This window comes from Macrotis lagotis, chromosome 6 (assembly GCF_037893015.1).
Source record: "Macrotis lagotis isolate mMagLag1 chromosome 6, bilby.v1.9.chrom.fasta, whole genome shotgun sequence".
NCBI lineage: Eukaryota > Metazoa > Chordata > Mammalia > Peramelemorphia > Peramelidae > Macrotis > Macrotis lagotis.
In genome coordinates, this window is record NC_133663.1 from 19,910,716 (window position 1) to 19,922,613 (window position 11,898).

Here is an 11,898-nt window from a genome sequence, read left to right on the forward strand (position 1 = left end):
AAGATCCAATCTGCTCCCCAAACCTGTAGATTTTAACTTAGCAGCATTTATCAAACACTGCCCTTCTTTCTTCTGTCACTTCCAACACCCTAGAGCAATCCCCTCATTACGTCATTCCTGGAATATTGCAATAGCCTGTTAACAGGTTGAAACATTTGCCACAAGTTTCTTCTCTCCCCTTTCCATCCCCTGGTCAGCAGTCAAAATGATCCTCCTAAAGGATAGATCCAACCACGCTGCCACCCCCTACTCACAGCAATGCTCTAGAGTTAGAAAGAAGCCTCTCCTGATTCCTCTTAATTCTAGTGTCTTGTTTGTGCATGGTTGTCTGCATGCTGTCTGTCCATTTAATTGTGATCTCCTTAAGAGTGGAAGCCCCTTTTATCTTTCTCTGTATCTTCAGTGCTGAGCATAGAGAAGGTGCTTAATAAATGTTTGCTGGCTGACATGAGACGAAAGCCAAAAAAATTCTCATCTAATACATGAAAGAGTAGGAGAGGAAGATACAATAAAGATGCTGGTGTTGACCAGAAGAGGTCACTGTGCTGCTCAAAGATAGTTGTCTGGTTGAATGATCCCTAAGGTATCCATCTACCAGTACCTATCAGTGTCAGGCTGTAGTTAACACATGAATAAATTAAAAATAATAAACAAAAGTATGAAAAAATGAATGTTCAGATTAGCAAGGAATAAGGAGGAAATTCTAGGGGGAGTCACATCTGACTCAGCTAAAGAGGAGGCAGATTGGGGTAATACCATCTGAGATGGATTATTTCTTCTTTCACACATCAGCCCTTTCAATATCAAACCCTTCCCCCCACACACAGGTCTCTTCTCCAGCCGAAATAATTCCAGATCTTTTGAGAAATCATCAAATGGCTGGAATTTAAAGCTCTTTATTATCCTAGTCTAAGATCTAATTCCAAAAGACCCTGCTTAGGGGCAATGTCTTTCTGCTTTGGAGGACTCCTTCACAGAAGTATCAAGATTCAAACACAGCTATTAGTCCAGTTTCGATGGAGCAAGAAGAATAAGAATGCGAAACAAGTGAGGAAGGCGGTTAGAAAGCAAACCGGAAAGGCCACTGAGGAGGAAATAAGACCATAACCACTGGTGAAAAGTGCTAACTATATGAGTTTGGCATACAATGCACATGCGTGAAATGAGGGCAGAGAGATGTGAGGAGAACAATGTATATGCTATCTTAAAGATCTTTGAAAGATCTAAAAACTATCATCATTTAGTCGATTAATCATGTCCAATTCTTTGTAACCCCCCCCCCCATTTAAAGTTTTCTTGGTAAAAATACTGAAGTGGTTTTTCATTTCCTTCTCCAGCTTATTTTACAGATGAGGAAAGTTTTGCAAACATGGTTATGTGAGTTGCCCAAGTCACATAGCTAGTAATTTTCTAAGACTGGATTTGAACTCAGGAAGATGAGTCTTCCAGATCCCAGAGCCCTATGCACTATGACACCACTTATCTGTCTTCAAAGAACTCCAACCAACACGATTCCCACAGGACCAGGGATGAAGCATTCTATTTCCTGACAAAGATGAGGACGAAATGATGGAGATCCTGTTCTTCCTTCTCAAAGAAGACCGTGACATCAGGGAGGGGATGCCATGACAAGCAAGTGAATCGGATCTGAGTGAGGAGATGTTATGCTAAGTTCCCATCCTTACTTTCTCCTCTGGAGCCATCTAGGCCCAGTGACCAGATATGGATCAGGATGACTGGAAATGGCCCTAGATGTGAGGCAATCAGGATTAAGTGACTTGCCCAGGATCACACATCAAGTATTAAATGTCAGAGGTCAAATTTGAACCCAGATCCTCCTGATTCCAGTGTTGGTGCTTTATCCTAACAAAGAGGCAATGGACTCAAGAGTACAGAATGAGACACTCAGATATGGACAGTATGGAAATGTATTTAAATTAACTATGCATACTTGTTACAAGTGTTCAGTTTTCTTCCTCTCCCTCAATTAGGGGGAGGGAAAGAAAAGGGAGAAAGATTTTTGTTAAAAATTAAATTTTAAAAATTTCAGTAGGTAACGGGGGAGAACACATCAAAGATTTTTGAATGAAGGAAATGACTGAACCTATATGTTAGAAAGATTACTTTGTCTTTGTGATGAAGGCCGAATTAGGGATGGGAGACAATAGAGACAGGCAAGGAGACTTTTAAGCAATTGTCCAAGAAAAAGGGAATTAAGGCCTAAGAGAGGGTGGGATGATAGATGAACAATGGAGGATATTACAAGTGAGATGATGTTCCTGTAGAATTGCCTCAGCAAATTATGACCAGAATTACAGAGTAGATGATGGCATCTTTCTGGGTGACTGGAAGGATAGTGGTTCCATTAAGAGAAACATGAAGGGGCAGCTAGGTGGTGCAGTGGATAGAGCACTGGCCCTGGAGTTAGGAGGCTCTAAATTCAAATCCGGCCTCAGACACTTAATAATTACCTAGCTGTGTGGCCTTGGGCAAGCCACTTAACCCTGTTTGCCTTGCAAAAACCTAAAAAAGAGAAAAAGAGAGAGACAGAGAGACAGAGAGAGAGAGAGAGAAATATAGAAGATCTAGAAGGGGAAGAGGTTTAGGAGATAACAAAGGCTTTTATTTTGAACACTATTTGAGGTGTTATTGGAATATTTCAGGTGGAGACATTGAGCGGCAGCTGGAGCCATGGGTCAGGTAATCAGAGGAGAAATTGGGCTGAGATATCCAAATCCAAGAATTATCCACAAGGAGATCACAAAAGAAGCTCTGAGACAGGGCCAAGTAATTATCCTCTGCTCTTCTGGGACTCCAGACAAGCTCACATTTCCTCTTCAATGCCTCTTTCCTTGCCCTGGCAGCTGACTCGCCCCCCCTTCCCTGTCATCATCTCCAAGAGATCACTGAGACTCCTTAGCTGATAGGCACAGAACACTCAATATTCTACAGATTTAAGGAACATCCACAACTGATTCATTTCTTGGATCTAGAGATTCCCAAGTTTAGAGTTACACTCAGTAGATTTCTATCAAAACTACACGTATTCTCATTTTCAGGTTGATTTTCTTATTCCACAACACTGAACTCCTATCTCAATCAAGGGGGTGGCAGACATAAAAGTCAAAGATGGAAAGAGCAATCAAATTGGCTTAGCCAACCAGCACTATCTTGACTTGCTGCTCCCTAACTCTTATGCAAGAAATGTAACTGAATGATTCTTTTGTTATAAAACTTGTTTTAAAATGAAGGAGCAGATAGTTCATACACAATCAGTCCAGAGCAGATCAGCTTAAAACTTGCTTCAGTACAAGATAGAGAAACAGAATGCCTCCCCCTGGTAGAGAAGCAGAATATTATCCACATATAGGGAACTGGTGGCATAAGTGAATGTTTTGCATGGAATTGTTTTTCTTCACATAATTTCAATCTGAAAGGAAATTCCTCAGAAATGAAGAGTGATAGAAAGACAAAAGCTTTTTTTAATTTGAAAAAGTTCCAAGAAAATCATAAACAAAATCCAACATACCCACATATTTCCTGAAACAGGTCTTGGACACAAGATACCCTTTTTTGCTTGGTACAAGAGTTTTAGCTTTCTGTTTCTTTCTCTGGGTTTTTTAGTGGAAGGGTGGAGGTGGAGAAGGTGGAATAGAAACAAGAGATGGCAAAAAAAAAGAATCATTTTTTTCTTAAAATGGTCAGGTAGAGAACAGATGGAAGCACAGACAAGCAGGATGGTTTCGAAAGCCACACAGATAAAGGCAAAGGATTGAGGATTTCGTATAGAATCATCTTTTGTATCCTGCTTTGCGTATGGAAAAAGCTCCTTTTTTAGAAATAGTCAGCTAGGTGGCGCAGTGGATAGAGCACCAGTCCTGGAGTCAGGAGGACCTGAGTTCAAATCCAGCCTCAGACACATAATAATGACCTAGCTGCGTGGCCTTGGGCGAGCCACTGAACCCTATTTGCTTTGCAAAAACTAAAAAAGCAAAACCAAAAACAAAAAAGAAATAAAGGGGTTATTGTTGTTGCTATTTTAATCTTCCCCTATGTCTAGAAAGCCAAAGTCACTCTTGTTGGGCTGTCTTCTCAGTTTCACATGCTGAGGCTGCAAAGCAAGACCAAGAACTACAAACTCTCTTTCCTCCCGGGATAGAACACTTTCACTTCAAAACTAGGAAACTCTCAGGGGCGGCTAGGTGGCACAGTAGATAGAGCCCCAGCCCTGGATTCAGAGGACCTGAGTTCAAAGTTGGCCTCAGACACTTAATAATGACCTAGCTAAAAAAAAAAAAAAAAAAGGGAAACTCTCAAGGAGACAGCAATGGTGAAATGAAGGCTGGACCTGAAGTCAAGAAGACCTGGGTTCAAATTCCATCTCATGTTATATGACCCTGAGCAAATCACTTAACCTCCTGTCTGGGTCTCAGTTTTCTCATCTGATAAATGAGGGCAGAAGACTCCATGAACTGTTAGATCCTTTCCAGCTTCAATTTCATTATTCTATCTTGCTTGTTTAATGCATTTATAATATACAGAAGATAAGACAGCAAGGGAGAAATAAAGTGGGGAGAAAAGGGGAACAGAATTGAGATTTTTTAACTCACCAGTAGCAACAGACCTAAGACTACACCAAAGTCACCTGACTTCCTGTCTAGTGTCTTTGGGGTTTTTTTTTTCTCCACTATACCAAACTGTTTTCTGGCCTCCACATATGCAGACTGAGTAATCTCTTTTTTTTACTGCCTGAAAATAATCAAAACTTAAAATGAGGAAGTAAGTAAAATCAACTGAAGCTGCTTCCTAATTGATGTTTATTTAGGGAACTGCCCTCCAATCAAAAGTCACTTTACAACTGGGGCCTTAGAGAAGTCATCATTCTCCAAGGGACCAGTGGATTAGGCTCATTTTAAAAGCCTCAGAATTCCAAAGTGGGTAAATTTGAAGGGTATTCAGTGGTCACCAAGTCCCAACCATAGCCCAAAATGAATGGCTACAATAATAGATAGGAGGAGCAGTTACTGAGTCTTTGTTTGAAGATCCCTGGCAACCCATTCTGCCTTTCCCACTCACTGCCTGGCAGATTGGGGTAAGTGATTGGAGAAAGACAGAAAGGGTGGTCCAGTAAAGCAGGAAACCCCTCATTCTGCTGCCAGAGCATCAATCCATGGTGGGCCACTCAAACTCTTTCCCTTTTAGGTAGTTAGTGCCTGATCTATCTCTTGTGCAACTTCTATCAGCTATGTTCTGGGGTCAATAGAATTAGACTAACCCTTTGTCCACATGACAGGCTTTCAGATACAACTAGTTTGTTGTTGCTGTTGCTGTTTTGCAAGGCTATGGAGTTGAAGTGACTTGTACAAGGTCATACACAACTTGGTAACTATTATCTGAGGCCACATTTGAACTCAAGTCCTCCTGTCTCCAGGGTTGGTGCCCTATTCGCTGTACCACCTAGCTGCCCCCCCCCATACAACTATCTTACTCTCTTGTCCCCCAACCAGTTTTCTCTTTTTCAAGCTAAACAATCTCAGTTCCTTCAAAAGACAGAACAGATGGATCTTCAAAGGATATAGACCCATGGACTTTCACTTTCTTTGGCTGGACATTCTCCAATTTATCAATATCTTTCTTAAGTCACGGTGGCCAATACTTCCATGCTTTGGGATTTACTCCCCAACTAGTTCCAAGGATGAGAGTGGAAAACAAAATGGACTTAAGAGTGAGCTGTGGGAGAGGGGAGGGAGGAGTGGAGAAAGGCAGAATGGCACAGAACAGGAGGAGGACTTGGATGGAAACCACAAGCAGAGAGGATGGCAAGTCAAAATCTGCCAGAATAAATTGCCTTGCCTCCATCCTCATGAATCATCATCCTTATCATTCATGACATCTATAAGGCTGCCCTTAATGTTTACAAAACAGTTCTGACACATAATCTTGGTTGATCCTTAAAGCAAACCTAGAAGTGGGGAACAGAAATATCATTTACCCTAATTTAAAGGTGAGAAAACTGAGCATCAGGAAGATTTAATGACCAGTCACCCAAAAAGGGAGGTTTTGAACCCAAGGCTTCCTGACTCCAATAGGAAGAAAAAGGAATAAGCATTTCTTATGTGCTAAGCAATAAACAATGTGTTTTTCTTTGTACATATATATGTGTATATATTTCATTTTGTCCTTACAACCCTGGCTAGACTCATTTTTACAGTGAAGAAACAGGCAGACAGCACTTCAGTGACTTGTGCCCAAGGTCACAAAGCTAAGGCAAGATCTTCCTGGCTTCAGGCCTCATCTTGCTCCAAGACAAGCATTGCAACCACTATCCCCAAGCTAGTTCTCAAGCCACCCCACCTGTGACTCATTTGGGAGGTGGGGGTAGGGATGCTACCCCCCCCCCCCAAATACACACACATAAGCAAGCTCTGGAGTGGGGGCAAGGGAAAAGTTCTGGTCTTGGATAAAGGAAGTCCTGTCTCCCTTCCCATTCCCCTTGTCATTGATAGGCCACCTGCCAGTAGTCAGACATCAGCAGAAAGAGGGCAAAAAGGGGGGGGGGGGGATTGAGGGAGGTGTGATCAGATCTTGGGGGTCTACAGCAACCAGAGAGAGGAAAAGAAAGGAGGCCCTGCCCCAGCAGCAGGGAATATAGGAAAATTAGAGGCTTCCTCTGCTTGTGCATAAAAATTGGCTCTAGGGGCAGCTAGGTGGTGCAGTAGGTAGAGCACCAGCCCTGGAGTCAGGAGGACCTGAGTTCAAATCTGATCTCAGACACTTCATAATGGCCTAGCTGTGAGACTTTGGGCAAGCCACTTACCCCTATTGCCTTAAATACACTTTTTTTTTAAATTGGCTCTGGTAAATATGTGCATCAAAGCATCCATTTCTCTCTCTCTCTCTCTCTCTCTCTCTCTCTTTCTCTCAACAATACAGATCTGGAAAAATGTGACTTTTCTTTTGGCCACCCTGTAGCATTACAGGGGAAAGAAAGTTTTGCCTTCCTAGACTCAAGTCCTTACTCTGACACATTCCATTGGGGACCTGCAGGAGTCAGCTCCCCTTATCTGAGGGTACGGGACTGGGTGACCTGTAAGGGTCCTAGCAGCTCAGGAGAAGGTTCTTGCTCTTGTTCATTCTTGATGAAGACCATTACAGCAGGAAAGTGATGCCATGACATGCAAATGAGTTGGATTTCAATGAGGGGAAGCTGTGCAAATTTGCCAGTCTCACTTTTGCTCCCTGAGCCTAATTAAAAGACCAGAGAAGGGGCGGCTAGGTGGCCCAGTGGATAAAGCACCGGCCTTGGAGTCAGCAGGACCTGGGTTCAAATCCGATCTCAGAATAATGACCTAGCTGTGTGGCCTTGAACAAGCCACTTAACTCCATTTGCCTTGCAAAAATCCTAAAAAAAAAAAAAAAAAGACCAGAGATCCTCTCCAGGAGTAAAGCTCTCAACAACCTTATCTTGGCAAAGGCACGAGGCTCCTTTGTTCTCTAATGACCAAATCTCAACTCAGTTTGCAAATAACCTTTTATCTATAGGTGGAATGAGTCAAGAGTCCAGAGGAAGAAGCTGGTCAGGGTTCTAAAGGCTGCCTTCAAAAGGCCTGTTTGAGTCCTCTCTATCAATGAATGTGCAGGATAAATGTTGGTAGGAGAGGAGGCAAAAGAATTCCGTACCATTCCATTTTTTTTTAGTTTTTGCAAGGCCATGGGGTTAAGTGACTTGCCCAAGGTCACACAGCTAGGTAATTAAGTGTCTGAGGTAGGATTTGAACTCAGGTCCTCCTGACTCTAGGACCGGTGCTCTATCCACTAGCCATCCCACCAATTTTTTTAAATGGGGGGGGGCAGTGAGGTGGCACAGTGGATAGGGTACCGGCCCTGGAGTCAGAAGTAGCTGAGTTCAAATCCGGCCTCAGACACTTAATAACTGCCTAACTGTAGTGACCTTGGGCAAGTCACTTAACCCCACTGCCTTCAAAAAAATTAAAAAATTAAAAATTAAAGAATTCAACCCCATTCAACAAGGATTTATTAAAAATCAGTCTTGAGAGGATGGGGTCGAAGAGTTGGAGAGTTCTGTCCACAAGACATAAATGTCAGGAAACCCTGGCAGTGAGAAACGCTGAGCTGTCCTGGAGGTGTGTGGAAGATGTAGACCGCAGGTGTGAAGACCTAGCTCTGCCAGGGACCAGCCTGGGTCTCTCTAGGATCTCGGGCCTAACTCCTTTGTCAGCTTTTTCCCTAGCTCTCACATTTTAATTCACTTCACTTTTGCTTCACTTCTCAGAAAGTCATTGACCTAGCTTCTCTAGCTATTCACATCTTCTCTATTAAAATGTAATCTCCTTGAGGGCAGAGACTCACTGCTGTCCCTTCCACTCTCAGAGTTGAGGTCCACTTCCAGACTGTCCAATAAACAGATTAGTAGCTATCCGATATAGAAAACTCTCTTTGCAAGGTTGCATGTAGCTTGCTCCTAGGAAGATGCCTCTAAGCCTTCAGCCCAGTCTCCTCCCCCAACAAGAGGATCCATTGAACAATCAGGGCAGCTGCTTTGGGTTTTCCCCTCTTTGGGGAGGAACTAACAAAAGAGAGAGAGAGCCAGGACTCCAATCAGAAGCCATCTGTGCAATGACCCAGGGAGGTTCTCAACCTTCACCCTCTCACCTAGCAAAGCTGCAAGGAAATTCCTAGTTTGGGGGGGGGGGGGCCAGGATATATAAGCCTCCAAGTCCAGATTCTTAGCTAGTGAAGAAGGAGATGAACTTCTCCAGAGATGCTACAGATTGAGGAGAGCCAAAAGAGGGCAGGTTCTTCTGCAGACATTAACTCAAATTATTCCAACAATCAATCAACCTGGATGAAATATTTCTTATATCTCATGGATAGCTCCAGGTGCTAGGAAAATGAAGGCATGAAGGAAACTAGCCCAGGCATTAAAAAAAGAGAAAACAGGGGCAGCTGGGTAGCACAATGGATAGAGCACCAGCCCTGGTGGAGTTCAAATCCAGCCTCAGACCCTTAATAATTCCCTAGCTGTGGGACCTTGGGCAAGTCACTTAACCCCATTGCCTTGCAAAAAAAGGGGGGGATAGCATGAATACATATTCCATTGAGAAGAGCATGGCTGTACTGGGAGTCAGGCTCACCTGGGCTCAAATCTCACCTGATTCCGTGTTTGGGAGACCGGTCTCTGCCTCATTTTCCTCAGCTGGTTTCCGCTGTTCCAACTCTAAATCTACCATTGGATGCCACTGATACATCCTAAATACACATCCTATACAAATCTACCATCTTACACACTCATATTCCATCGGGAAAGTCAACAAGTATAAAGGTAGCTTCAAATCTGACCTCAGACACGGTGTGACCTTGGACGAGTCCCTTAGGCCCTCCAAAAAAATGGTTACTCTCTTCCCAGTGTGCTAGCCCCAAGAAGGAGATACAACGTTTAGACAAAACCATGCGCCCTCAAGGAACCAGCTAGAAGGGCAGAGCGTCATCCAGAGTGCTGTCACACTAATGACAGACCAGGGGCCAAGACGTTTTGCAAATGATGAAGGTGTGAGACTGAAGACAGAAGTGGGATATGCACATGGGCATTAGAACAGGTCCTGCTACCTCAGTTTCCTAACCACCAAGTCCAATGGGCTTTTAAAAAAAACTTGATAGCTGTAGTTCAATGCAATAAGTTGTCTCTACAGTCCTATGCAATATAATTTAATTTAATCTTTATTAAATTAAGGTTATGCATTTGCAAATTTGATTCTGAGAAGGGATTCACAGGCTGGACCAAAATCTATTAAGGAATCCTCCTCTGAATGACACTGGGGGGACTGAGGGTTTTATTTCATTTCCCCATGCTTAGCATAGTGTGCTTGGGTTTTGGTGTGTTGGTTAGGTAATGGTAAGCTACTAAGTATCTGAGGCCACATTTGAACTCAGGTCCTCCGGATTCCAGGACCAGTGCTCGATCTCATCGCTGCCTAGTTGCCTTTTAGCACAGTTTTGCATACAATAGTCACTTAATAAATGCTTTTGGGGTGCTGATGGAGCTCTGCCTAATTTAAAAACAAAAACACTGCTGCACAATTACGTGCCAGGACTTGAAGTTCTTAAGAGGGAAGGAGCCAAAGATTGTAATGTAATTCCATAAGCATTTCTTAGGTGAAAGGGAAGCGGGGTCTAGATTCCAGAGGACCCGAGTTCGAATTCAGCCTCAGCCCCTAACTGTGTGAGCCTGGGCAAGGCTTAAGCCTGCTTATCTCAGTTCCCTCCTTTGTAAAATGAGCTCATGAAGGAAATGGCAAAACACTTCAGCATCTTGGGCAGGAAAACTTCCAGTGGGGACGGGTCTCGGGGAGCCAGACAGGATGCAATGAATGAACCAGGAACAAAGTGAGATGGGGGGGGGGGGGGCACGGACAAAAAGGTGAACAGCCCCCGCCCCCCAGGCGCGTGGGCCCAAGAGGACTTAGTGACCTCATGTCTGCGCTCTTTCCATGGAAGATGCTCCCCGTTCAGACAGCCTCCGGCCTGCAGCAAGTGGGAAACGGCTATCAGGTGAAGCCTGGCTGGCAGAGCCCAGCTCCAGCCTGGCCTCCTCGGGGGCCCGGGGCTCTTTCCCAGGGGCTCAGAGCGGCCCCGCTTAGCCCCAGGGGAAGGGGAGGGAGCCCCAGGCTGCGCAGTGTGTGCAGCCCGGCGCCCTGAAGGGATCAGTGCCATCCGCCACAGTGTGGGGGGGGGCCTGAGGGCTGCGAGGCGGGATGGGGGCCGCGCGGGGCGAGGCCGCGGCTCCTCAGTGGAAGGGGGGGGCCAGGCTGAAGCGGGGCGATGAGATGGGAGGGGGCAGAGGATGGGGGAGAGGGATGGAAGGAATGGGGGGGGGCGGTCCTGGGCCAGGCCGAAGGAGGAGGGGGCTAGCGCGGCGGCATGGAGGGGGCGCGGGCGGGCGAGTCCTGGCCCGGAAACCCCCCCTCGGGGGCCCCACCTGGGCCCAGGTCCAAGGCCCTTTCGTTCTCCCGCCCAGATCCCAGTTCGGAAGCGGCCAATGGCCCCGGAGGAGCCGCGGGCCCGGGGACACAGAGTGTGGGCGCCGGGCCAGGCCCCGCCCCGCGCCCCGCCTCCAAGCCCCAAGGGCAACCACAGAAGGCGCCCCCCCCCCGAGCGCCCTCCTGGCAGCGGGGGGAGCGGGGGGGGGGCCTGGCGCGCGCCCCCCGGGCCCCGGGCCCCGCGCCGGCCCGTCCTCCCCTCCCCCTCCCCGGCCGCCGGAAGGATGCCGCCAGCATCCCGGGCCCGCGGGGGCCGCGCCGCGCGCCTCACCTGCTCTCCTCCTCGGGCGCCGGGCGCTCGCTGGCCGGGCTGGCCGGGTCCGCCTCGCTCATGGTGCTGGGGGGCTGCGGCCGCGGCGGGGCGCGGGGCGGGGAGCCGAGGGCCGGGGGGCGGCGCGGGGGGCGGCCGAGCCCGGCGGGCGCGAGAGGGAAATGCGGCCGGGGCCCGGGGGAGGGAGTGCGGGGCGGGCGCGGAGGGGCGGGCCGGGGCGGGGCGGCCGCGGAGGGGGCGCCCGTGCAGCCAACCAGGGAGCACACACGCACAGGCACACACAGAGACACACACAGGCACACACACACACACACACACACACACACACACACACACACACACTCTCTCTCTCTCTCTCTCTCTCTCTCTCTCTCTCTCTCTCTCTCTCTCTCTCTCTCTCTCTCTCTCTCTCTCTCTCTCTCTCTCTCTCTCTCTCTCTCTCGCTCGCTCTCTCGCGCGCGCTCTCCCTCCCTTTGTTACCAAGGCTGCATGCCACGGGTTTTGCCACTCACTGCTTGTGTTCAAGGCTAAGGCGGGAGAAGCGTGTGTGAGTGACTCAGATTTACACGG

At 47.0% G+C, this 11,898-nt stretch overlaps 1 protein-coding gene across 1 annotated transcript in view; it reads right to left on the reverse strand.

Moving 5' to 3' along the window:
- LOC141490685 (uncharacterized) overlaps positions 1–11,402 on the reverse strand; it is a 62,117-nt gene extending 50,715 nt beyond the window's left edge. The window contains exon 1 of the mRNA XM_074190837.1: positions 11,329–11,402. Coding sequence (XP_074046938.1) covers positions 11,329–11,390 — 62 coding nt within the window. The 5' untranslated portion in view covers positions 11,391–11,402. The remainder of the gene's footprint in view (positions 1–11,328) is intronic.
- Positions 11,403–11,898: the final 496 nt, after the last annotated feature.